Raw genomic sequence first — 27,920 nt, 5'->3', positions numbered from 1 at the left:
AAAAAGTTGATCACATTCTTGTATACTTTGTTTGAATGTTATAATTTCATAAAAATAAATATAGTTTTCTCTTAATAAATAATGATAAAAATGTAGAAGTAAAAAAAAATACAAGCTTCCTCAGCACTGCTACAAAACAAGTGAATTTTTTCTTTGTTTTGACTCAACATGGTGCAGTTTTAATTTGTTTTTAAAGCTGACAAGCACACAAGATATTTGCATAAATCCATTAAGTGTTTGATGGGCTGTCCTTGCATTTAAACATATTCATTTAGAGGCAGTCTAAGCACCTGATCCAACAAGAGATAAGGGCACAAAGACAGTGTAACCTCCAACATGCTGTCTGCAGCCCTCTCCTAATACAGATGTTATCAGACCAGCTAGAGAATGGTTAATGTATTTAACTTTTACATCACCTCCCCTTCCTCTAACCCTGCTCTCTCTCTCTCTTCCCTCTCTCTCTCTCTCTCTTTTCTCATTACCACCCCCATTCAGCAACCTCACTGTCAGCCCCCTCACACTCACCCACTTGCTCCCTCACTCTCAGATTGCACATAGAGATACACAAACACACAATCACACATGAGCCCATTTGAATTGCAAGTGAGCTCTGTTCACCACCGGAGGAGGTGAACGCAGGGAACAAGTGAAAAGAACAGGAGAGAGGGAGGAAAAAGAGTGACACAGGGAGAACAAGAAGAGAGGGATACAGGCTTCAGTGACCGGATGACATTCACACAGTGTCTAGCAGGACGAGCCTCCACGTGTGCAGGACTGAGAGACAGAGAGAAAGAGTAAGGAGAGTGCCTGCACCACACACCAAGGCACAGAGGAGCTGGGACAGCCCTGAAGGGACACCTGAGCCCTGAAGAGACACCTCCTGAAGTAGGGAGTGAGCAGCAGCCCATGGGAGACAGAGTCAGTGGAACACCCGACAACAACCTGCTGTCGCTCCTCCTCTCCTTGCGACCGGCTCTCATCCCCCTCTCCTCCTCCACCATCCTCGCTCCCTCTCTCATTTGATCCCATCCCTCACTCCCTGCGCCGGAGAGGGAGAGCTTGCACTGAGAGAAGGTAAGGAGGATGCATGCATGCATGTTGTTGTCCTTGCAGAGCATGTGTGTGTGTGTGTGTGTGTGTCAGCATCTCAAATTTCAACTGGATGTGTAAGTCAGCAACTTGTTTCTTTGGATCAGTTCTTTTTCTTGTCTGTGTGTGTGTGTGTGTGTGTGTGTAAGTGTGTGTGTGTGTGTGTGTATGGTCTCTAGAGGGTTTTTAAAAGAGCTGAGACAGATGCAGGGCACTTTTCATTTGTTGCAGGATTGTTTTCATCTTGACAGCATCACGTTTTTGCATATTTGAAGGATGTGCTCATCTGACGTCTATGTATTTTATTGCTCACTGCGCCTGTCTTTTCTCTCTGACTACAAATAATTCTCTTGTCACTTGTAAAGAAAAGTATGACTGTGGAGTGGGACAGTGATCACAGAGAAAGAGCGGGCATAAAAGTGTGTATCAAGAGAGGGCACAGCGTATACTGTAATGCATGGAAGAAAATATGAGACAAGGAGAAAGAGAGAGGCAGGCACAAAGGGACAATGAAAGTAAGGAAGACAGGAGAAGGGCAAACACATTCAAACGTACATGCAGCGAGGTAGAAAATCAGCCGTAAAATCCTATCAAGTTCCATGGTCAGTGCATGTTACCCCACCATCATCTCATCAACCCCCACCATGAGCCACATGCCAGTTCTTTGCCTGTAGTAGTTAGGGGGGACAACGGATCCTGCAGGGACCACCCCATGCCATTTAATCTGTCCCTGCCCACAGATAACAGAAGGCAGATGGTCCTGCCAGAGCACAGAGAGATAGAGGATAGCTAATACAATGTGCGGACAGATAGCGCACAGCACTCAACCTGTCCCTCTGAAACTGAGCCTGCACCAACTTCTAAATAAGGGGGAACAAAATAAAGTGAAAAGCAGGCAGGAAAAAGAACGGGAGGGAGAGAAAGAAAAAGAAACAGAGCAGGGTTGGAGTAGCTTTAATTAAAACCCAAACAGTATCCAGAGTAAATTTCAGTCAGTTGACAGTCTGGGATAAACATAATGGAAAGAGGAAACTCATCTAAATGAAAAAAAAAAAAAAAAAGGCAGCTGAGCACAGAGTGAGCGGGACCATCAAAGTCATGAGCTCCTGTGTTTAAAGGGGAGTGTGTATTTATTTATAGAGGGCGGTAGTTAAGTTCACTAAGCTCCCTCTCTCTGTAAGACCCAGCCTTTTTTGCCTTATGAAAATTCAATTGGCCATAATTTGCTGAGGAACCGTATGCATATTTTATCAGCGGGTACGTTTTGAAGAAAATAGCCCGCCAAGCTTTTTTGTGTCTTCATCTTTATCAAGATTGAATGAGGGGGGGAGTGTGAAAGGGGCTGTGAGGTTGCGCAGCCGTCTGGTAATATGTGACACATTAGAACCCATTCGACATGGGAGCTAAAGTAAACACCAATCAACGGTCTGGCTAAAACACCGAGACAAATTCATTGCAACCTTGCATGGCAATAAGGTGTTTTTTTTTCTCTCTCTGATTTCAACCCTCTCTTCTTCAGTTGCACTTTCTCCTCTTTTCCTCTCTCCGTCTCCTTCTCTGTAATTACTCCAGGATCCAACATCCTCCTCTTCTTGCTCTCCGTTTCCACAGCCCTCCCTTCCTCAGCCTCCCCTTCCTCTCCTCCCTCACTCCCTCCCATTTCAATCTGCCTCTCTCCCACTGCATGTCTCTCAGTTAAAGCTTTATGGGTCGTTCACTCCCCTTTTTTTTCTGTGCAAGGATAATGAGCAGGCGCCTCTGCACTACTTTGTAGCTGTGCGACGGTTTGTGAGTTTGGATCTCTGAGCGTCCCGGGGCCCAAAAGACTCAGATGTACCTTCTGTAGCCGCCTCCATGGTTCCACTGTGATTGTCATCTGATCTATAGGGCAAAGCACTGACATAATACACCTTGTTAGAGGAAGGCGGGAGTGTGTTTGTGAAGACTGTGTGACTTTGAACAAATGTGTTTTCCCTGGGGAGAAAAAGAACACTGAGACCTGTAATCACCCTATCTACCCACACTAAATCACAGCTACACACACAAAAAGACAGGGAAAACTAATAGAGTGTGAAAGAAATGAAAGTAAAGACCGAAAGATAGAGAGAGATGCAGCAAAATCTGATCCAAGTTCCTAAGCTATTGTTAGGCATTACATTATTGTTTGCTGATTGGATTCGACTGTATCAGAGCAGCTCCAGGTGCTGTTTGTGCAACTCTCTCCACATCAGCATGGCATCACTCTCTCCTGATAAAATGGCCGCTAATACCCATGATGAAAGATATTTGGAGAACAGACCCATCTGAACTCCCCAACTAACTAAAAATAGAAATGTAGATGTAAAGGCATCGACTTCAGAGTCATATTAGCAACCCACTTCACACTTTGAAAAGCAGTGCGACTGGTGATTTTTTTTTACAGTGTCAAGCTGTGCTACACACACATCCCAGAGTAATAAAGCATGGCCATTTCTTTCCCCCTGCATGAATAATTCTGTCTGAATAGGATAGGATGTTTCTTCATATCAATGAATCATCAGCCTCTACAGCTCTTTAGTGTCTGTGTGAATGGTACAGTAGAAATTAAACTGTGTGAAAAGTGTGTTTGAGTGTGTTACTGTGTGTGAGTGTGTGTTGCTGATGGGGGTCTGATTGATGTTCTTGACCTTTCCGCCACACGTTTTTCAGAGCCTGGGAGATATCCAAGACCGGGTTGACTGAGGAAAGTGAAAGAGTGAAAGAGACAGAGAGCAAGAAGGAGCGATGGCACTCGTGTCCCTGTCCTGGTGTTTCAGTGCAGCTTTGGCGCTGATTTGGAGCACATCATGGCCCCAGGCACACTCAGCCTTGGCACCTGAGAATGAGGTGCCACTTCGCCCCACTACATGGTTACCAGAGGGGAAGATCACCTCTATAATTCTCCCCAAAGGACGAACTCGCAGGTAGGGGAACAGATGGGATGGGAGAACAGTATGAAGCAATATGCTTTCATGGTGTTGTTGGTCGCTACTGGAGCAACAACCATTTAATAATCTAAATAAACTTTTTATTTTATTATATTATTAGTATTTTCTTTATTGGTTGATCTGTTGATTATCTTTTTGATCTTTTTAATTAGTTCAATGATTCCCAACCAGGGAGAATTGTACCTGGGGGTCTTCTGCAGTATATACACTATAAATATCCAGATATTGGTGTTTAGGAGGAAAATAAACTCACAAATAGGATTAAGAAATGTCCAACATCTGCCATTACAACTGTTAGTAGTGTGAATATCTAACCAAACATGCTAAAAACAAGAGAAGGAAAGAATGAGATCTTATCTGAACATGGATGAGGAGACTGTATCTTGTATGAGAACAAAATCAAAACAACCCACTTTTATATAATCAACAGTATTAAATAAAATCCAAATTAAATCTATTCAAATCAACACATTGGGAACATGATGGGTGGTGTTGATGACAGGGTACTTGAGCTCATCCGATAGGCTTGTGGGGATACAACAGACAACAACCACTTTAGTCTAAAAAAAGACAGAAAATAGACAGATAATAGTGAATAACGCAATGCAATCACAATTTACCAGAGCCCAAGGTTTTCAAATTGTTTGTGTTGTCCAACTGACAGCGCCAAATCCAAAGACATTCAATTAACAGTCACATAAACCAGAGAAAATCCTCACATTTGAGAAAGTGAAGCCAGCAAACATTTGACATTGTTGCTTAATGGATTATCAAAACTGCATTTGAATTTTATTATTGTTAAACAATTTCAAAATAGATGCAAATCTTGTATGTATTGTACATTTTAACATGTATTTAGTCTAAGAGTCTTGAAATCAAGTTGAAATGTCAGTGTCAACAAGTAAATAATTAATTTGGGAACCAATGCAAGTAAATCTTATCTGGACCGTCCCAACAGATTATTCTTGAAACTTTTCTTTTCGCTTAAGAAACAAGTTGAATTCTCACCTCAAACGGCAGATTGTTTCATCTCGTGTAAAAGTGATTACATTTTTAAAAACTCAACACCAGTTCGTCATCAGATCTGCCCTTGTCTGTACTTCAATAACAAGTCACCAGCCATTCCCCCGGACCATTTTTTTTTTGAGACAGTGGTTGATTCCAACACCACTGTAGAGCGAGCGAGAGGAAGTGGAGCCCATTTGGCCTGAACCATACAGAACAGTGCCAGTGCCTGCTTTCTGAAGCTGGGAGCTGAAAATTGCGAAATGCATCTCCCTGTGTGCTGCAGTCTGTCCACCAGTGCAGTCATGCAGAACCGCACGGCAAATAATGGAGAGAAAACATTGATTCAGAAATTAATCACTCTATTAAATAAGCAGCAAAGTGCCCTTGAGAATGACAGTGTCGCACATCTGTTTAAAAACAACCACCATCTGCACAATATCAAGAATAATGGTGTGTGTAAGGGAGGAGAACAAATATTTATTAACAAATAACCATGCAGTTACTTCATTTTCATGAAGGGTAACTGGCTGTGAAGAAATTACAGACACACAGTTACAGAAAAGGTGTTTAAAAAAGATCTTTGTGGAGGTGAACAGCTTAACATTGACTTAAGAGTTAAAGAAAAGTGGTTGTTTGAATTAAAAAAGTGATTGCCTGAATATCAAATGTCCTTTAGCCACCACTGAAACTCCATCTAATATGCAAAGTGGTTGCGTGAATATCAGATGTCCTTTAACTGCAGCCGAAACTCCATCTAATATGCAAATCCATATTCCACCACGCACTAATGCTGTCCTCAAAACATCTGATCACAATAAGGCACATAACTGTTTCTATGCTAAGCACGATCTCAGGTAGTTACAGCAAACAGGCAGATATCCATCTGAAACTGTCAATGCAGCCTTATCATCTGATTCCCAGGTCACCTCTCCTGATCTGCTATCAAACGACTGATCAGCATGTAGGCAAATGGAAAGACGGCAACGGGCAAATGTTTGAAACAGCTGCCACGTTGAAATCTTCAAGCTTCAGGAGAGAAAATTATAAGCAGTCTACAGTATCTTCAAATCAACCATAAAATGAAAGGATGTTGCACAGTATGCACCGAAAGATATCTTGTCTTCTCATCCATCACCGTGCAGCTGAATGGAAACAGGATGTTATCTTTTTGACATTCCCTGTGAGGAATCAAACAACTTCTTCCCGTTATCTTTGGTTCCCCTCCACAGGCTATACTTCACACTGAAGAAGAAGGCTCCAGCGATGTCGGTGACTGTCAGCCCGTGTGACCTCCCCATCGAGTGGAACTTGGCTGCCCGCACCCTGAAGGACAAACCCCTCAAGAGCCTGCAGTGTAAGTGGACAGTAAGACTACAATCTGCACCTTTAGACACTCACTTTACCCCAAAGATCATCACAACATCAAGGAAAGCCAAGATGATCCATTTGATATTATCATCACCATCACGGGCAGGGATTTAGTGGAGCAAAGACTTTTAATCTTATTTAACTTTGTACTTGCAGAAGACAGTTTTCTTAACTTTTTGGAGCAGCTTTATGACCAGAAATTGAAGCACATGTCATAGTGAGGATGATCAAACTATTTCTACTATGAACTATTCCTAAACTGATTCCTATTGATCAGTCATACAGGCATTGACATAGGAATTGGGATCGTATCTGGTTGTCACATTGTCATAAATTTTATATGAGACTTTGGATTTAGATTTTAGTGCCATAAAATGCACAAACATACACACATCAAGGCAACATAACAGATCAAATGTTGAAAAAGAAATAATATGTGTTGATAGTCTGCATTTTTTGTGCCTAGTAAATCAAACAAATCAAATAAACTCAGAAGATTAAACATACTATTTGTAGCACATTTACAAGACGGCATGAAAGTCAGGGCAATACATGCTCCAAGTAAACTAAGAGCATCAAATTCTCAAACTAAAAAGACACAGATTTCTGGACTCCAAAATATGCCTCAGAGCCCTCCATGAGTACTTTTCCGGGTTAACTAAACAAGCTTCTCTACATGGTAAAATAACAGTATGGAGTTATAAAATGACACATGAATCATTCAGATCCTGAGCTCATGGGTCCCCATTGCCAGCCTGAATTATTCACTTTGATTCTGTAACATTTGGTCTCATTTGAGGAGCGATTTCTCATTTCAAGGAGAGATGAGCAGTGAATACAAGAGGTGACAGGTTGTTTTTTTTTTTTTATTTGGCAGTTTCGTCATTCAAGTGAAGAGTGCGTACTTCAAAACGAAAACACTTTAGGTATGAATGGAAATACTGACAACCATTTTTGAAGTGGCAGTTGACATTTTATATATTTATTTGTTCATTTATTTGGAGATCAGGATTTTCTCTTTATCCATTGGGGTCTGTGCCCTCAATAATTTGTTGTTTGTGTATGCACTTAATGCAATTTGCAATGCTTCTGTGTCCTGCAGCAGTGAGTACTCGTGCACATGTATGACTGTGTTCACATAAAACAGCATGATACTTTTCTAATTAGTGAGACACTAGTCAGATTTTGCTAAGGGATTTTGATCAACATCAACATTGTGCTGAAACAACACTTGTGTGTTGACAAGTAAAGGTATAAGAAAGCAACACCCTTTCTAGAGATTATGTTGCACTCAGAAAATGTGGCCTGTATTTTCTGTTGATGAAGTATGAATTTCTGTAGTTACGGGTTTTTGTCTGTTGAATCATGGTGGCCATAGTGGCTCATACTAAATTGTGATGCTTTCTTCAACTTCACTCCAAACAAACTGTTGTTGATACTGCCAGAAACATAAAAATATTACTTCCTGTGCATATCACGATTGTTTGGTTATCCAAACAAAAATAATTATGAGAACTATTCTTATTTTACATTCTTGCATAAGGTTAGATGAGAAAATTTGATACCACTCTCATGTCAAGCATGGAGCTGGGGCTGGACGGTGATTAGCTTAGCTTAGCACAAAGACTGGAAGCAGTGGAAAACAGCTAGCCTGACTCTGTCAAAAGTTCAAAAATACACCTACCAGCACCTTTTGAGCTAACTAATTAACACATTTTATCAAACTGAACTCAAAGTTTAATCCATTCAAAAAAATAAATGTAAAAATGTTGTGGTTTGTGGTACTGTATGTGCTGGACTATTTCTTGACTTCCTGGAGTTTTTCAAGGACACAGTGAAAGAGGGAAGGGTCATTACGTCACTGTGTAGCGCGTGAATGCACATTGGTGCCACACTTGAAAGCTCTCAGCACAGTTAGTGTAGTGGTGAATGGGCAGACTACTCCTTCATCTCCCCCCTCTTAGTTTTACATGTTATCAGTCTGGGTGATGGAGGCACTGGCATTTTGGTGTGTTGTTATTTAGCTAATGTTTCATGTGTTTTAAAGGTACCTTTCGTTTCATTTGTATAATTAATTCAATTATTTATTTACATGCAAGTTACGTTAATGTTATGTTAATGTTATGCTAGATTTATATGTGATTGAGGTTAGTAACAGACTAATGTTAGTAAGTTAGCTAAACTCTGATAACAGCCTAACTATTTAACTGTGAGCCTGCTAGATAACATTATGTAACATAATCTGCAGTTTTTGGTATGGTGACCAGGCGTTTGGTAGATTAGTCACAGCAGGGCAACAGACAAATGGGATTACAGGCCAGGTGTTGATTTTATCACGGCAGAGATTGCTTCATTCATAATTACAATGTGTTATTTTCTGATGATCAAGTTTGTTGTTAAAAGTTTTCTAAAAGTTTCTGATAGCCATGAAATGTATGCCTTTGTTTTTTTTTATAGCTAAGGGTTCGTTTATAGCCTACCAATGCACAATTAATAATCAGAGGAGGTTTGTAAATGTTTCATTTGAACATCTGATATTCCCATAACATTAGCTTTATTAGCCCTGTCAATCAAAGCAGCCTCTGGATCAAAATAAAAGAAAGAGAGAAGTACAGATTTTCTTAACAATATTTATCCTGCACTCAATATTTTCAAGGGACAATTCACTTGCAACTTTTTTTTTATTTGCCATGGTGAGCATTTTAATTTGACTCGCCCTGAGCCCTGTAAAGTATGCCTATAATCATCTTTGGATAGTATTTGGAGATCAATAACAAATAAACAAAAGGGACACATTTGGAAAAAATCAGTAAGTATTCTCTGAAGTGTGTTCTGTCATTGGGTAGAAGCATTTCTTCATCAAAGGTCATATGACATAGATATGTTGGGTTTTAGTGTGCTTCTCCATGCTTCTTTCATAGGCTTCAATAGAACTGGCACCAAAGTCTGGCACCAAGCAGATCTTAGAACATTGGTATAATGATGTAATGACCCTTCCTTCTTTTATAGTTTCCTTGGAGTTTGCTTGTTGCCTGGCAACGTCATGGTGACACAAAATTCCAGGTCCAGTTATGCTAAGCTAAGCTATCTCAATACTTAGCACACAGACATGAGCGTGGTATTGATCTTCTCATCTAACCCTCAGCAAGATAATCGATAAGCAGTTCTTCTAATATGTTGAACTATAAGAATGTGAGAATGTAAGAATATGTTGAACTTTAAAAACAACAATTTAGAGCCTTGTGTAATTTAATTTGCTGTTTGTTATAGCTGTTATTAATCATTTATACGTAGAGAAATATGTTTTAAACTCTTTTCTTTCTTTACAGGGAGCACCAAGAAGAGCACGCCCGAAGTGTGGTGGAGAGGTCCTGGGACTGAGGAGAAAATACACAGCTTTACTGGCAATGTAGTGGACACATACAGGGGTCCTTCCTATCCCCATGCCTCCATCTACATCCTGAGGCTGCGGTCCAAACAGCAGAACACCAGAGTTACAGTGTACCTCCATGAAGGCCTGGGGACCTCAGGAGCCTTCCCTCTGGTCCCAGCTGATCCTCAAGTTCACACATTAGGTGTAGGAATGACAAGTGTCACCCTCAGCTGGGCGCCCAGTGCCTCGCTAACCAGCCTCCCACACACACAGAAAAGTTATGATTACTGCGTCCTTGTCAACTCTCAGCAAAACTACCCTAGCATTTGCGCAGCCCGAGAGAGCATGAGGAAAGAGAAAGACCAGAACCAAGAAAAGAAAGAGAGGAGGAGGAGAGTCACAGTGTGGCCAATTTTGAAAGAATGGTGGTGGCAGCAGTGGGACGCTTATCCTGAGCCCCAAAGTCCACCTTCTTCCCTCACCGATGAGTATGCTGATCTCCAGTGTGTATGTCAAGGGACAGAGAGTGTTTGCACTGTCTCCGAGCTCCTACCTGACACCCAGTATTACTTTGACGTCTTCATAATCGACAGGCTGAATGGGACCAGCATGGCCTACAAAGGGGCAGTTGCTCGGACGCATGAGGAGGCTCAGCCGGCGATCACCACGCTGAGAGAGGGGGAGCTGAGGTGGGTGACCTTCAATGACAGAGGGTCCAACTCGGAGCAGTTCTTCAGTTTCAATCCACGGGGCTGGCAGCAGAGTGGCCTCCTCACCCTGCAGAGCTGCGGTGGAGGTGAAAAAGTCAAGGTCACAGTGTCCAGTAAAGGTCAGGTTTTGACCTCTCAGGCTGTGGGAGGTGATTTAGTGCAGATTTGGCTCCAGGGCAGTCCCTCTTATCTTATCCACTTGGAGAGAGAAGGAGCCACCACAGAGAAGATCTCTGCTGCTGCAGATCCAGCTCTACCAGGAGGTCTAATGGCTTCAGTCAAAATTCAGACCTCCTCAGCCTACCACCGCAGAGGCGTCCCGTCACTGCCACCCACCTTGCAGATAAAATCCTTTAACCGGTTGCGTGGGTGCAACACTGTCACCCTGGCGTGGATGGGCACAGAAGAAAGAAGCCTGTACTGTGTGTACCGCCGAAAGCTGGGAAAAAGTGAAGCAGATGCTGGAGGAGTATCAGCTCTAACTGCACCCTGTCTGGGGCCAGAGTCCCGCTCTGACACCGAGAGAGTTCTCTGCAAGTATTTCCAGGAGCTGAATCCTCGGCGGGCCGTCACTACAGCTGTGATCGGGGGCCTGGAGCCAGGGATGGCCTATGTGTTTGATGTCTATCTAATGAGACGCTGGGGGATCCCTATCAAGTACGCCAGCAAGATGGTGAAGACCAGAAAGGAATGCTGAGCTGCCGCCCCCTACAGGAGCTTTTAAGACTGTCCCTGTTCAGGGGAAAATGCATCGGCCATGGACATGCTATAAAGACTGACCATGAGAACAAAGCCATTTGACTGTTTTGGAGAGACTGTTACCATAGCAAGGAAGTATTCCCTCTGGAGGAGCAATGGTTATATTCAAACTTAACTTGCACTCCATGCAAGTGGATGGAAAGCATATGAGAAGGATCTGCACACCAGCAAAAGTTCATAACATTTACAATACAACTCTTGTGCTTTTGTCATTTTGTTTTTCATTGTTGGTCATGATAATGATGTGCCAGTTGTCCAAGTGCTTATTTTGTGTGTAAGTACAAAGGACAGATGAGGTTTGTGATGACAGAAAGTCAATAAAAAAACAACAACAGAGACTGTGCCAAATATGCAACAGAAACAGATGGGGCAATAATTGGATAACATCTAAGACAGGGGGATTTGCAGTGTATATCTCCAGTGCTGCATATTGTACAGGCTTATAAACACAGATGGGTGCAATCTACAGATGCTTAGTTCAAAGTCAGTGTGTATCTTTGTGTTCTGCTTTCGCATGAAGCAGTGAAAAATACTTAGTGACTTGCCTCATTGTCTTTGATGTATTCTTGTGCTGCTTCAAACGCACCAATAAATACTAGGGTATCTGTACGTTCTCGACTGAGTGATGCATATATGTCAACTGGACACCAACATTAGATATTCATGTAATTAAATTGTTTTCGGGTAACTTCAACTATCACCGTAACAGATGAGACATTGTTCAGTTCAGTGCAAAAGTGAATTTCAACTTTAACTCTAGGAGGTTAAATGATATGAGTGTAAGTATTTTGATAACTAGATGACTGGACTAGATTGAAGTATTACAAAGATGCTTACATTGTATTTCAAATGGGATGGCAATGGCCTGGGGTTGCCATGCCCTTTTAGAGTAATACATTTGTTAAGAAGAAATCTGTCCTTTTGCTGACAAGTAACAACCTTCACACTATTTTGACAGTAATTCTGATAATCTACTCCAAGTGTCTGTCAGTAAGAAGCCTACTATGCAAGAAGTCATTAATACATATTAAGTCAAATTCAGTTAATCATAGGGTTATGATTCATGTTACATATAGGGCTACAGGTGTGAAGTTGAGTCTCCCTCCAGGCAAAAATGCATTTTGCTTATTGTTACTTCATTGTCATGTTTAAGCTTCCCTGTGCAGACCGATATATGTGCAGTTTGACACTAGAGGGCTGTTTCCACATTCATCTCTGTGCTCATCATAAATCTGAGTTTAAGACGTGTACTCACGAGCATGACATTACAACTGGTCTGGAAACATGGTGAAATCATGGTCCAGTATCCAACTTACACATGTGATGTGGAAACTTGAAATCTCCAGTGCACATACACTGAGAGTGAAGTTTTCAGTGAAGTAGGAGACATCTTGTGTCTAGCACTTAAAAGTATAAAAATTAGTAAAAGTATATATAGCATTCATAGATTCTGGAGTTTCCGATGAAGGAGAAGAAATAGATCTAACTTTGAGAATACAACTAGGTAATTTAACTTTTTTTTGGTGGAAATAAATTCAAAGCAGAGTATTTTTTTATGTCTTAAAACATGTCTGAAGGGGGATCTTTAACATTTAAAATAGAGCCAGGGTTAGGTTTAAAAATAAACCAAATTAGAATAAATTAGTAATAAATGATTAATAATCAGAATTTTGGTCATCAAAGTTTATTGAAATTAAAATATCTCTAACTATTGTATATTTATGTTTATTTTTAAGTTAAGAATAAATATTAGTGCCTTTTTTTAAGGACATACATTATTTATTAAAGGGGCTCTATTATGCTTTTACTTATTTTCTGTCATATATTTATATATATATAATGGAGTTTTTGTATTTGTAAAACTTTCCTTGAGCCAAGAAAAGCCATTTAAAAATCTGTGATGTCACCACAATGTAAAGTCTATGGGCCAATTGGGAACTTGGGGCACATATTCAGTGGGCTGCATATCCTCAGAAGTAAACCCAGAAGCTAGAAACTGCTTTGGCATATGCGCCAGGCAAGCAATTCTACTTGGACTGAATAGGCACCATTTTCAGTCCAGTATCCAGCTCTTATAATACACCCATGTTATATGGTCATCTGACTCTGTGTGTGTTGGTCAGCTGCTCTCGTTTGTTGGTGCTGGAGTTCACTGCTCCACTCTGCTAACATTATGGCATTTCTGTGGCTGTTTCTGGTTGTACTATTCCATATTTTGTTGTCTCGACCTGTTTTATCGAAGAATAGTGCCGCTAACGAGGCTCCACTAATTCAGTTCACACATTTGATTTCCTATAAATTCTTCACAATAAAAGTCTCCCATTATTTAGTCATTTAAAAGCTTTTAATATGAAGCAGCAAAATCAAGAAATGCTGGGTTCTCATCAGCAGTAACTTAATATGACTCTGATATGGCTGAAAGCAATCAGCAAACAGTAAAATAAGGCAGATTTCTAAAAGTACAGCCAGGAACACAAAGACAAACTAAACTTCACACAACAGAGATTCAGTTAGAAGCTACAAAAGTACTGAGGGCTGAACACAGATAGGATAAAGATGTCACACAATAAGCAGGTAGCCTAATGAGCGTAACATTTACCAAACAGATAAGTCCTGCTGTAATCTTTGTGACTGGGTACGTTCGTGTTGTCCACTCACATATTTCAGATTGGATTTCAGCTCAATACGGATGTATTTGAAAAGTTTATATTTTGAGTAAAGAACGAGAACAAAAAGCAAAATCCAACTGCTAAGCTGGCCAATCAGAACAGAGTTGGATTTTACAGAGGGGGGCGGAGGGAAGGGGAGCTAAAACAGCTTGTTTCATACCAAGCGGGTGATTCCAGGTCTGAAAAGTGAAGCCAATGCGGAAGTGCCTTAGACCTGCATTCTTTCTAATGGCCAGCAGGGGGGAGCTCCACTGGCTCCAAAAAGGAGTCCAATCATATAGAAGTCTATGGAAAATGACCCTACTTCTCACTTGATTTATTACTTCAGTAAACAGTTTCCTAATGAGTTTATGGTTTCAATCGCTAGTTTCAAGTCTTCTTCAATACAGCATGATGTTCATTTTGTAAATTATGGTCCCGTTTAATTTAATTTTGATGATAAGGCAGAGTTTGCTTTAGGGCATGGCTATGTTGTGATTGGCAGTTTGCTACCTAACCAATGACAGCATTGGTTGGGTAATGTAAATGTGGTGTGACCCCAGATTCACAGACTATAGGCGTAGCTGTAGCCATAGCCGTAGTGTCACTATTTCAGTGTGTTTTCAGTTCATGAAAGTTAATTGTAACATTTTGGTCACCTAAAAAGTCTTGTTCAGCATTTGGTTCTACTCAAAAACCCTCTAAGGAGTCGGATGTTCAATTTTTCAGGTAAGTACATTTTGTTTTAATGGTCTAACGCCTGTTTTTCGCTAGGGAAAATTAGCATTAGCATTAGCATTATCACAGTTAACTCTAGACTGTAAATGCACTATGCTAACCAAGCTACCAGCTAGCATTAGGGTCAGCTCCACCCTCTCATCCAAATATGGTCACTTCTCATCACTTCTGGCTCCAAAAATCCAAGATGGCAACGGTCAAGATGTCAACAAACCAATGGATGCCATCACGGTGGTTACGTCCATTATTTTTATACGGTCTATGTTTCAGACAGAGGCTGAACTGAGGGGCTGCATAAAGGGCCAGTATGAGGTAAATAAGGATTTTTCAAACTGTAAATCATGCAAAGCTACTCTAGTGGAGTCACAGAATAAAAATACAGAGTTGGAAATTAGCATAATAGGTCCCCTTTAAATAAAATGCCATAAAAAGCCCTCATTAAATAGTCTGACAATAGGATGAATGCAACCAATAAGAGAGCGCGTATGTTTACTACGTAATCACGTAGCTGTACATGCGGAAGTACGTGACAAGCTAGCGCGCCAATTTAGTTTAGCAAACAAAGGGGAGGCTAGTAACAGAAACACAGCTTCAAAAACTCGTCTAAACGTACTCAGTCAAAGCAGAGAGTTGTCAGGATGGGTTTGCTCGATCGCTGCAAGGAGCTCTTCAAGACGTCAAACCTGTACGAGGTGCTGGGCATCAACAAGGAGGCAACAGAGGCAGAGATCCGGAGGAGCTACTACAAAGTGTCCCTCAAAGTGCATCCAGACCGGGCTCCTGAAGACCCGCTGGCCACGGAGAAATTTCAGGTTAACCCTTCTTGTCGTTAGTTGTTAGCTAAGTAGTTGGTAATCTCTGTCTTCCCCTTTTGCAATCACTAATTATGCCACTAACATTAACTGGGACTTTGTCATGCATCTGTTTGTAGGAATGTATATATTTGAGCAACGTTTTCCCACGTATACATTGAGAAAAACTCCTCACTCACATAGAAATAAAGATCACTAAAATGTCAAGTCTGCAGTTAACAAAGATCAGCACCAATAGTAATACTGATCAGAGGAGGGCGATATGGATAAATCTTTCATCCTCTTTTACGTAATGTCATGTTACTAAATACGTAATGTTTATATATAGAGATATACTACATTTTCTAGAAACTCAATTAAGAAGCTTGTGTGTAAATTAAATAACCAGAAGGAAATGTCCGTTTTTAGTGCATCCAGTTGACAAATTATGATACCTCATGGCATTGATGTTAATCAGATATTGACACAAATACAGTAGCTGCTCACTGATTGTAAAATTGCCCATGACGTGCTAAGACAACTAGAGCTGCAACGATCAGTCGATTAAACTGTTAGTCAATCAGACACAAAATTACGTTAATCGGAAACAGTTTTGTTACTCAAATAATTGGTCATTTATTGAGCAAAAATACCAAATATTTGCTGGTTGCAGTTTCTCAAATGTGAGGATTTGAAGCTTTTCTGTGTCATACATGATAGTAAACTACATATCTTTGGATTTTTGACTATTGATCAGACAAAACTACACATTTGAAGTCATCACCACAGAAGTTGTAATAGGTATTTTTCACTATTTTCTGACATTTCAGAAAGATTTTGTAAGTTGTAGCCTTAAATACAACCAAAGATATTAGTGAAATTGTTAAAAGGTACCGTATGGCAAAATCTCTAATGGTTGCCAAACTTGCATTGTTTTATGGGACTGTATATATCACCAAATCTCCTAAACCTTATATCAATTAGAGCTGCAATGATTAGTCTAAATAATCCATTAGTCAATTGACAAAAAAATAATTGGGAACTATTTTGATAATCTATCACTCGGTTTGAGTAATTTTTAAAGAAAAAATACTACAATTCTCTGGTTCTAGCATCTTAAAAAATTAGTTGTTTGTTGAAGCCTTAATATAGATGTTGTTTTTTAAAGCTTATAGTAACCCACAGTATGTCAATATATCAGTACCGCCACATCATATTTTTATATTACTCATATAAAGTATATAACAGTATTTCATAGTACATTTTTTTAAGGGCTGCAGATGTGTGTAAAATTGAGTCTCACCTGATTTTTGTTGGGGTTTTTTTCTCCAGGTGTTAGGAAAGCTGTATGCAGTGCTGAGTGATAAAGAGCAGAGGGTTGTCTATGATGAGCAGGGAGTGGTGGATGAAGAGTCTGACGTCCTGAGTGAAGACCGCTGCTGGGAAGACTACTGGAGGCTGCTTTTCCCTAAGGTATTGGAGCACAGCAGGCTTTTTTTTTTCTTCTTTTTTTTTTATAAACGTGACTCATTTTGGTTTTTTTCGTGTGAGTCATACATGTGATGATGTGACCCCTGAAGTGAGTCACTTGTATACCAGGAATTTTATGTTCAATGACATACAGTAGAGGTTATTGTGTCATTGTACCAGCTATGGTACTACAAATAAAAAGCTACATGTACCCAGACATAATGGTGGATTCATACAAACAACATATTCGTTGCAGGATTATAAAATCACCATAATTTTACATCCCTTAACAGCATCCGTCACACATTTTGTCTTGACAGCCTGCTCTGTCTCTCTGTCTGTGTCCTAGATTACTGTGCAGGACATCCTTGAATTTGAGAAGAAATACAAGGGCTCTGACGAGGAGCGGCAGGATTTAATCCAGCTGTATGTGCAGCATGAAGGAGATATGGACGCCATCACGGCCTCGGCCCTGTGCTGCTCCCAGGAAGACGAACCCAGACTCTGCAGCATCATCCAGGCTGCCATCAAGAGCGGAGAAGTCAAAGAATTCCCTGCTTTCACTCAGGAGACTGACAAAAAGAAGAGGGCTCGCAGGAAGAGGGTGAGAAATGTGTTTATGTTAAAGCCATAAAATCCTCACAGCTTATATTTTATGTCTTTTTCCAGGAAAGTATCTTATTTTATAACTTCCTCCAGTCTCATTAACTCGATTGCATTTGACCTTCCAGGCTGACAGAGAACGACAAGAAGCGGAAGAAATGCAGAAAGAGATGGGGCTCGGTGATGAGGATGACAGTCTTGTGATGATGCTTCAGGTAAAAAATGCATTTCCACATGTATGAAATTGATAGGGGTTTTTTGTTTTCTCTCAATAACCTTCATATCTTTCTTACTTTCCAGCAAAGACAGAAGTCCAGAGAGCAGAACTTTAACAGTTTCCTGTCTGACCTGGAGGCGAAATACTCCAAACCAAGTGGAAAATCCCAAAAATCAAAAAGAGGAAAAAAGTGAAAAGTGTGCATGCTCTGGTTATAGCAGATAAAACGTGTAAATGAATCAAAACACCTTTTCAAGTTGAGTAAGAGCATTCGAGTACACGTATGAGCTGCTGTCTAACTGCTCTGTTCTGTATGCTCATAAAATGTTCCTTTTATGTGGCTTCAGTGTATGAATATGTAGTAGCTTTTTGTGTGCCACTCTTAAAAATGTAAATGCATCTTTTATTTCTGTCTTTTATGTTGTTAAAGTCTTCAGAGAACACAAATAAATTCATATTTATATATGTAATCTGTACATATTTTTTTATTTAGTATAAAATAGAAAATACATTGAAGAGAGAAAAACTTTGATTTTCAAGCTTTGTCACCTTTGTAGCATGGCTATCTGATTATTTCAACAACAAATGAAGGGAAAACCACCCTTTGTGCAGTTACCCTGATGTTACCCGACAAAGCATTCCTATTTGGCTTTGCACAGGTAATAATGCAAAAAATTCACATCAAATACAGTATCTTGTACAGACATGACGAATAAATTATTTACAAACACATCGTTTTCTACAACTACCTCTTGTATTTCTACATTATCTTATAAATGAGGTGGACTGTAGAGATTTTCTGTCAGTGCTCTTCTGATTCATATGGTTTCAACTGAGATGTAATGCTGAGAAAGGCAAAAACTTTCAAGGTGGCATCTCATTCTTGTTTCTGTGTGCAACGATATGCAATGAAAAGCTCTGGGTCCATTTAGTTGTTTTTTTTTAACAGGCCCGTTGAAAATTGTGTCCTTATAAAAGATACAGTACCAAACTCTGATGTTGTATCAGAGGAGAAAAAGTGCTTTTTATCCTCTCTGTCCCTGTCTGGGTGGATGTGTTGTTCCCTGCATAGTCATTTACCAGTACAACACACTGCAGAGGAGAATATACAGTACATTCACATATAAATAGATATATACACATTCAAATCATACATACTGAGTACAAATATCCACACATACACCTCTCACTGTACATGAAGATGGATAGTTCGTGTCAACAGTTATTTGTGTTTGGCAGCCGCATAAGCTGATTTCTGAGATACAAAAATAGGCCTGATACAAAAACTTTGTAAATAAATTCAGCAAAGCAGCTATAATATGAAACAATTCTGCTACCTCTGTCAAAACAAAAACTTGTTAAGTGGGCACAGATGCTGCGGAGTGTTGCACTTCATTGTGCTGTATGAAGATGAATGGCTGAAGGGTGCGGGGCGAACTACAAGCCAGGTCTGCCAGCTCTGGATGAGATGCCTCCCCGCGTGTAAGACCGAGGTGGAACCCCCGAAACAGGCACCAGTGGAGCTATGGGGAAGAGGAAGGATAAAACGTTACTGAACATAGACTTAAAACATCTCACTAGTAGGTAAATCTCACCAAAGCCAGCAGCTACAACCACTCACGTTCACCTAAGAACGAAGCCTGGAAGAGTTTCATCAGCTGTTTTAAGCTACTGACCTGCAACAGGGGCTTGTGGATCTGGCTCCTCTTCGTCTTTGATGGGCGAGTGGCCCAGGGGGTGGTGGGAAAACGAGTCCAAGAAAGATGAGCTGCTGATGCCAAGACTGATGCCGGTCACACCGATTCCAAGAGAATCTGGTGGGATTAAGGAATAAATTGATGCGTACAGTGTAAACTAACATTAAAGTAACAGAACAGGCAGATGAAAAGCAAGCGTCTCTTTCCAGCAGAATATGTTAATGTTTTTTAATTAACAATTCAAGTTGAATTTCTGACCTGTGCCCACAGAGGCTCTTCCTGGCCTCCCCTGCCCGATGTTGTCCAATACTGTGAAGGAGCGGCGGTAAGGGGTGTCCGACTGAGAAGAAAGCCAGCGGTCAAGAATACTGTCATGTATACCGATCATACAAGTGAACTACACCAACTATTTACTTGGAATTATAAAAGCAACACTGCTTAAAAAAAGTAACTTGATAGTTTCTCTTGTGTAGAATATTATTATTACCGCTCCACTTGTGACAGTGCGCAGTATGCTGAGATGATAGAGAGCCTTTACCCTGTATGTGTGAGTGGTGTTGGGGCGAGAGAAGACGTCCAGTACGTGGTGACGATCCCTTGGTATTGAACTGCCAGCTTCATCATTAATAGCGCTGTGGGCACGGCTAGACGGGCCTTTCTGACGCTGGTGTGATGGGGGAAAAATGGACAAATACAAAGGTTTTAAGCAGTGGATCACATGTGGTTTACTGCATTTGAAAAACTGACCAAGGTGTTTAATAAATGCTACAGTACAACTGTTTTTTAGGCTCTATTGTCTATTTAGAAAGCCTTCATTTATCTCTGTTTCTGTTCACGTGCTGTAACAAGTTTATCATTGTCAGTGTAGTTGTGTTTCGGTGGTGTTATACCTGTGCAGGTTTGGACTGCTGCCCTGAGTGGGACGACTCTGGGTCTCCAGTGCTGATGGGGGGAAGGAGTGTGTTCCTGCTGAGAGGCAACAGTGGAGACGTCAGGCGGTCGCTGGCCGTGGCTCTGTGGAAGAACACACAAGTATAGATAGATTTATTCACTGCTCCCTGAAAAAATGACTGTGGGAGTTGTGAAAATTCACGACTTAGGTGTAAGGATGAAAGTCAAAGTTAGAATTTTACTTCTTTATATAGCTGCGATACAAAAAAGATGTGATTTGTAGATAATGTTTCTTATTTAGTGCTGTGATAAATTATTTCACCACAGCGCTATCAAAGGTTGAGTTATCTCCCCACACAGTGACAGCACTGTGATATTAAAGGAATCGGGTGACATTTTGGGAAATGCACTTATTCACTTTCTTGCTGAGTTAGATGAGAAGATTGATACTTAATCTCATATCTGTCCATTAAATATGAAGCTACAGCCAGGAGACAGTTAGCTTAGCTTAGCATAAAAACTGGAGGCAGGGGGAAACAGCTAGCCTGGCTCCGTCCAACGACAACACGTTATATTGTGTGTTTGATCCATACAAAACTAAAGTGTAAAAACGCATGTTGTAGTTTTACGGGCAGTTGTGTGCAGAACTATTTTTTTGTAGGGTGCAGTGACTTTGTGCAGTGGATATGAACATAAACACATGGTCACTGATTCTACCATTAGATGTTAAGACACCGTAGTCACTGAATTTTGCAGAAGAACTGACATACCCTATGAAGGGAAAACATGCTTTACCCCATCACTTTTTTACCCGCAGTTCATGACAAGTTCATCTATTAAGTTGGTTTCACACATGAAACTTCTATCACCTCCCAACCCCATTATTCTACTCTCGCAGAGCCATAAGGCACAAGTTAAAAGGGAGTCTGCTTTCAAAGTAATCTCCCTCTGCTTCTGCACAACTTCAGAGACCGCAGTGGAGAATGAGAGAGTAAAAAGCAAGATAGGAGTTTGGGTGGGGTTGGGGGTTCCCATGATGCCAAAACTCACAGACGCGTCCCCCGGATGACCTCATCCATGGATACCGCTGCGCTGGACTGACTCAGGCCGGGAACCAGTGGCAGGAGGGTTCGGGGAGGAGGGTTTCTGCGTCGAGCTGACTGAGCCGGTCGGGACAGTGATGAAGAGCTCTGCTCCAGGGCTCGGCGAGGGCGAGGTTTGCTGGAGGGGACCACGCTGGAGCCTGGTCTGTGGGACGCCCGCTCTTCTGGCTCCCTGCACGGGAACGAGAAGGTGGAACACAATCGATGAATGACGCATTTCTACCTGCTGCCAACTGGCCAACTACTCTGCTAAATAAGGTGTTAGGACCAGGGACAGAAACATGTTTTTTTTAAATGAATGTAAAAACAAGATCTACAAGACATAAAAGACATTAAAGATTAAAATCACATATTAGGAATGTACAAACGTGTGGTAGTTGTATCTTTGTGTGATTTTGCTCTTATTTCTCTACTTTTAGCACAATGCTCATTGGTTAGAAGAGTAAAATGTGTCCATACTGGTTTCTATCCAGAACACCCAGGTTTCTCTGCTGTAGGGGGATGCTGTGGATCATGATGAGGTCGTTCAGGTTGTGCTGGGTCGCTGCTGCTCCTACTGGGACCCGTCCAGCCTGGGGAATGGTGTGAAATAAACAGAAGGAAGACGGGGAGGGGGGAGGTTAAAGGGTCAAGGACAGAGAGGTAAGAGAGGAGACATATATTGGAGGAAAGGCAGGTTAGATACAAATGATTTATTTTATGACAGTGGCCTAATGGTTAGTTATTTTCATACAGTATTTACAATACAGTATATTCTCAAAGAAACTGTTATTTATCATGCAGTGACATCAGCTGGACCCCATATCTGCTATACCACCGACCAGAAATAACATTCACAACACTTAAAATTCAACAAAATCAATAACTAGTAAAACAAAGCATTCCGACATTCTCGTGAAAGAAAAGAAGAATCTAAAGAAAGTAGTTCATGTTGAAAAGAAGTTGCTGTTAATTAAAAAGCAAAACGGTGTTGATGCTTTCGTGTTAATCAACAGGCACAAGCACATTTATTCTAGAGATAAAGATAATGAGCCGCTACGGACAGCGTGCACATGACACGCCACCATTTTGGCTCTAAGTGAGGGAGTTACATACAGTGGACGGCCTTTTCTGCTTTTTGGATTTCCGTCTGGACTTGTGCTTTGAGCCCCTTGACTTTGTGTTCTTTAAGGGGAAAAAAGGCATGACCAAAGGAAGATAGTGGATATAGAGGAAGGGAAGGAAGAACAGAAAAGGGAGGAATGAAGACAGAAAGAAAAATTAATGAAAGAAGGAAAGAAAAAAGGAAAATAGACAAAACACATTGGCAAGGTGAAGGGCAGAGAGTAAAGAGGGAAGGAAAGAAAACAGTGATACAAGTTAATGAACTGGAAGCATTGAAAGACTGAAAGAGCAACAGGCAGGAGTGAAAAACAGGTGACAATCAAGTGTGGACTGTGGAACAGAGATGAGTGACTCTTAAGTGTGCAAAGACTTCACAGTTATGGACGCTGAGCAAATAATTAAGACTCTTCTCAGGCGTAAAACGTCTTCTACTAAAAAAAGGTTTAAAAGCAGGATGGATTCCAGCTGAAGACGGTGACTTTTTTTGTTGATCTGCAGCTATTGTATTTATAAAACACTCTACTTGCCAACTTAGATCATTATATTAATATTTTTTTCTTTTCATAGGTATATTGCAATAATGACTACTGAAAAAGAAAAAAGAAAACTCTATGTGAAATGTTACAATTTTCCTGAAATGAATGATGAATTATGACACAGCTGCTGAAACTGAAGTGCTGACAGCGATGAAAGTGAAATGAGGCTCCCAATCTGCTCCCCCAGATGCACCCTGCTGCCTCTCATTCCCTCTCAGACCACTGACCTGGAACTGTAGGCCAGCTGTGAGCGGGGGCACCCTGCTCTGGCCAAGTTTGGGCAGCATGGTAGGGAGTGTGGAGAACAGCATGAAGGGATTCTGGGAGTCTTGCTGCACGGGGCTCAAATTCCCAGAAATCTTTTCATCATCTGCCGATCACATGCGTACAATTACTTCCAAATATTGTGCAATACATAAGAATAGACATTTGTTAATGTAATTGAAGTTGAATAAATGCAAATTAGCCCTACTTGAAGTGCAGCATTCCCAATGGCGTTGGACCAGCTCTTTCATCCAGCCAACCAGCTGCCGCCACACGTCATCGAACAACAGGTCAAGGACAGCCTGACGGCGACAACGGTATGGCGAGACAGGGGGCATGCAGTGATGCCTCCGACCTGATTCTGAACAATCTTGCTCCCACTCATCTTCCCTGTGCAAGACGGACAGATATAGCAAATCATTTTAACCAAACGGAACAACACACAGACAGTAGCTGAGGTTCAGATTTTGTTTCTGGAATAAGAGGAATATCATAGCATGAGAAAAGTAAGTAACTCACAGGTCCCTGCTATCAAAAGCCAGGTATTCCTCCATCTGACCTTCTACTTCAATCATTCTCGGCTTGTCATGACTGCTGGAGCCACTGGAGGTGCCAGGAGGCCCATCCAACTCTGGTGACGAGGACTTGATCAGCGCCGCTCTCCTGCCTTGCACATTCAACCTTTACCACAAGACAAGGACACACAAGTCACTGACACAAGTCCACACATGCTGTATGTTTTCTATAATGTGAACTCAAACCAAGCTGACTACCCCAGGGTGAAAAACAGGAAGAAAATCCTGCCACAAACATGCTTGCACATATTGTTTTGTCGTATTTTATGTTCCATTATGTCAACTCATTTCTGAGTAGAACTAGCCAGACAGTGGCACTGCCTAGTGCCAAACAGTTATCACAGATATCCCACATCACTGACTTTGGCTAACAAGCCCAGAGTATCTGGGTCACAAAACCTCAGTCAGCCAGGCTTCCTCTATAATTGATGCTCTAACAGCAGTCATCTGGACACCCAGCTATTTCTTGTGAATTTCATGAACTAATGAAGCGCTATAGCTATAATTCACATTTTCTTGCAAACATTCAATGGCTCCAGGTTTATTTCCTGTTAGACAGTTTACTAATATCAGCAGCTCTCATGAAACTTGACCCAAGGTGCAATGCAGGTCCAATAAACTGAATTATACATGTTCTGTATTTAAAATCAGTATAACTGAGAATGATTTGACATTACCACAGAAATGTATTCTGCTTAGTTTTTTCCTTAACTGAGTTTCATAACAGTCAAATAATGTTTCTTATTGATCTAGTTTTAAAAAATTAAGGTAAATTTACCTAACATGTGAACTTTGACCTTATGTGCCCTTCTAGCAGTCAGTCAACCAGTGAGTCAGTGAAGTAAAGACTTACTCCGTGCAGCCCTGGTCTTTCTCCTGGGACTTCACACTGCTCTCTTTGCCTGCTGATGGGCTGCTGGTCGAGCTGCCCTTCCCTGAGGTAGCATACCACTGGAAGCCCTCATCACTGGGACAGACCAGCTGAGTCCCCAGGATGCTGAGTGACACGCAAGAATGGAATGTTTTGTTTTTTTTCAGGTTTGTCTCCACATTCAACTTTAATCTTTGATCCCACTGCTGCACTGTTTCACTCAGCTCTAAAAGGTCAGGCTGTTGGTAGGAAGGGGTGGATAACATACCGAAGATGTGGGAACCGTGTGGCCCACTGCTGACATTCATCCTGCAGTCCCTGGAGTATCCCTCCCCCGCTGCCTTTCCCCTCATACAGCTCTTTGTCGATCTCCTCAAACATTTGCTGTACCTGCCGTGACGCTGCCTTGTCGAACTCCTATGGGACAGAAAAACCGAGAGACAGACACACAGGAATGAAGGCTCGTTATTCCTCTGTTCTCATACACCAGCACTATGATTGAAAGCTGCTGCTTTTCGGTCTGTTCATCAGTTATTGGCGGCACATCGCCATTCTTTGTGTATCTCACAGCAAGCTTCAACATGCATAATAACTAGCTCCTGTGGCCGCTTGGGATGTGTGTATGTATTTGTGGTCAAACTGGATTGTTCATGTGCTATAACAAAATAAGGAGAAAGAGAAAAAGATCACGATGAGTTAGGACTGAGTTACTTTGTGTAACTGAGGTTTTTCTTTTTTTTTCTTGGAAGCAGCTTGAGGACAGCAAACTAAATAAATCATTGAGTCCTGGAAAAGTTTTGTAGAACCAGCTGAGGCTAGAAAGTACAGCATAATAACAAACCAGTGGAATCAGGCTTCACATACACAAAGAAAGAAGTAGCATGTACAAAGCATTTAACACTCTATACAGTTACTGGCTGTATGTTGTTTTCCTCCGGTTTGCCAAATGGTAATTCATGTTTGTAAAGAGGCATAAAAGTTCAGATAAAATGCATGACAGTAAACCAAAATCTGACATTAAAATTGCATGACAATCTATTCAAGGAGGCTTTTTGTCTTTGTAACAGAATAACAGAAAGGATGGAAAAATGCCAGAGGAAAAACAATGCCCTGTGTGTGTGCACGCTTGAATGATTCTCTTGTGTCAGACAGCACCAGGCTGGCATCATCACATCACGTTATGATCATTTTCTCAGGAGTAGACTTACATCGTAGCCCCAGGAGAATACAGAGCTCCTCTCTGTGGAGATGCCAGTGCCTGTGGAGCTGTGGATACCTGACCAGGACTGGTTGGAGTCTACTGAGATGACGGTGGGACAGTCAGAGTGGCCTGAGGCAGCAGACGTCTCTGAACTAAATAGAAAGGACAAGGAAGTTTTATGGCTTGTGTACAACTCGAGAAATTTCACCACATTTATACAATGTCTTCTGTTTTACCCATTGGTTATTTGTCTTTTTAATCAAATCCATTCAAACATCTTGACTGTTTTAAAAATGTAGACCGTTCCTCTGTTATGAGGAAATCTTACTGGTGTGACCATTGCAAAAATAATCACAGGCAAGGTTTCAAAGTGGAAAATAAAGGGCAAATGTCAAAGTAATTGAATATTCTAACAGGCTGCCTCATTATTTATTCTTTTAACTGCACATCTGAAGGAGGCAATGTGATATCAATTAATCCACTGTGTCTGGGTATCTCGTTTCACATATCAAGAGTCTTGAGAATCAGCTGTCAACTCAAGAAGGTGTAACATAACAAAACACACAGGCATAGAAAAGTATGCGTGTTTCATCTTGGCCTTACTCTAGCATCGCCGAGGTTTGTCTCTCTGCGGAACAATCCGTGCCTGTCTGTCTGTAGAACAACCCAGTTACCTGTTGTGAATGGAGACAGCTTCCTGCAGGTCATGGAGGTAGCGATGAGGCGTTTGGGTATCGTCTGCTTCTTCTGGGAGAGGGTGGTGGTCCAGGCTACTTCGAGACAACCCGCGACTGCACAAAAAAACAGATTGAGTTAATTAAAAGAAAAAACTAATTAAAAAGTGAGCGTGCAGTCACATTCTGAAGAAAACATCAGCGGCCCCACAGTCATAGGAACATGATACGACATCATGCAAATAAGATGCAGAGTTTCTTCTAATGACAACAGCAGATTATCTCCCCAAGTGGTTGAATTCAGACAGCAGTGAGATGTCCAAATGATATAAAAGGTACAATGATGATGTTGTATATTGTTTATCATTATTATAATTCTTGTTGACACGTCTGTTAAAGGACTATAACGGTAGATTTGCATGTCTTAACCCTTTAAATACATCATGTACACTTCACCTTTTTGCCAACCCTTTAAGCATGACATCATGAAAATAAGGAGATTGTTTCCTCGAAGCAATTGTGTGACAGATAATCATTAGAAATATAATTTTACACTCATTCGTGATGGACAAGTCTACCACTCATCTCACTTTCTCACAGTATAGAAACACAAAATTCACTCCTTGAGAGCTGGGAAAACATAGTTATGAGTGCTCAGTGCTACTCACATCTCTAGTTTATGTGATACAGGTCTTCTGTTGTATCGTGAAATCATCCTCCTTTGTCTCCGTTTTTATAGACTCAAGCCTTCGTCTCTCATTCTTGCATCCACGTCCTGAACTCGCAGTTTAAACAGGAGTCTGACATTTCCTCCGATCGTCAGAAAAGCACCCGGTGTACAAGATTACCGGACAGTCTTTTGGCTACAGATGCTAACCTTGTTTCAGCAGCTAAAAATGGGTTACATGGACGGACAGATACAGTATCAAGAAGGCACAAACAGCACTGTATATTTCCTCAAAACACATCTCCTGCTATTATAACCTTGCTACAGTCAACTGACATCTTGTGTCGTCGAGAAGCCGCCCACTGATCCGGTTAATATCTTAAAATAACTCAGTGTGTAACGTTAGCGTAGCCACTTCAGAGGATTTTCACCACCAACAACAATAACACGGCTGTCATGGTTACGCAGCCTCGTCTCCGCATGGCCTCACGGGAAATAGATTTCGCATTACCACAGAAGAGCCGTTACATTATAGGCTGTTTGACTACTACTCCCAGCCTCCATTGCGACAACGTGATTGCGTCTCTAAAATGTATC

The 27,920-nt window shown here is 41.1% G+C and overlaps 3 protein-coding genes across 4 annotated transcripts; 2 read left to right on the top strand and 1 right to left on the bottom strand.

Annotated features, from left to right (window-relative positions):
• The first annotated feature begins 576 nt into the window (after positions 1 to 576).
• Positions 577 to 11,867, top strand: ndnfl (neuron-derived neurotrophic factor, like). Its single transcript, XM_044373130.1, has 4 exons — positions 577 to 1,074; positions 3,778 to 4,031; positions 6,293 to 6,417; positions 9,761 to 11,867. The coding sequence occupies exons 2-4, from the start codon at positions 3,853 to 3,855 to the stop codon at positions 11,209 to 11,211; spliced, it is 1,755 nt and encodes a 584-aa protein (XP_044229065.1). The 5' UTR covers positions 577 to 1,074; positions 3,778 to 3,852; the 3' UTR covers positions 11,212 to 11,867.
• Positions 11,868 to 15,173: 3,306 nt separating this feature from the next.
• On the top strand, positions 15,174 to 18,210 carry dnajc9 (DnaJ (Hsp40) homolog, subfamily C, member 9). The gene is made up of 5 exons (XM_044373227.1): positions 15,174 to 15,471; positions 16,783 to 16,923; positions 17,270 to 17,524; positions 17,652 to 17,738; positions 17,824 to 18,210. Exons 1-5 carry the CDS (start codon positions 15,298 to 15,300, stop codon positions 17,932 to 17,934), a joined length of 768 nt encoding a protein of 255 aa, XP_044229162.1. The 5' UTR covers positions 15,174 to 15,297; the 3' UTR covers positions 17,935 to 18,210.
• Positions 18,192 to 27,791, bottom strand: fam149b1 (family with sequence similarity 149 member B1). 2 transcript variants are annotated; one of them, XM_044373225.1, is made up of 17 exons: positions 27,660 to 27,791; positions 27,325 to 27,546; positions 26,657 to 26,773; positions 25,990 to 26,134; positions 25,050 to 25,198; positions 24,764 to 24,907; positions 23,855 to 24,016; positions 23,544 to 23,725; positions 23,299 to 23,441; positions 22,527 to 22,595; positions 21,891 to 22,003; positions 21,379 to 21,603; positions 20,328 to 20,451; positions 19,976 to 20,101; positions 19,696 to 19,777; positions 19,417 to 19,554; positions 18,192 to 19,263 (listed from the first exon to the last, which is right to left on the bottom strand). In XM_044373225.1, exons 2-17 carry the CDS (start codon positions 27,369 to 27,371, stop codon positions 19,178 to 19,180), a joined length of 2,052 nt encoding a protein of 683 aa, XP_044229160.1. In that variant the 5' UTR covers positions 27,372 to 27,546; positions 27,660 to 27,791; the 3' UTR covers positions 18,192 to 19,177. The 2 variants fall into 2 exon arrangements, with proteins under 2 accessions (XP_044229160.1, XP_044229161.1); XM_044373226.1 differs by lacking the exon at positions 22,527 to 22,595 and having other exon boundaries at positions 27,325 to 27,790.
• Between the last annotated feature and the right edge of the window lie 129 nt (positions 27,792 to 27,920).

Source organism: Thunnus albacares, chromosome 14, assembly GCF_914725855.1.
Source record: "Thunnus albacares chromosome 14, fThuAlb1.1, whole genome shotgun sequence".
Classification (NCBI taxonomy): Eukaryota; Metazoa; Chordata; class Actinopteri; order Scombriformes; family Scombridae; genus Thunnus; species Thunnus albacares.
The sequence above is the reverse complement of the archived record's forward strand: the minus strand, read 5'-3'. Positions and strand labels throughout refer to the sequence as shown.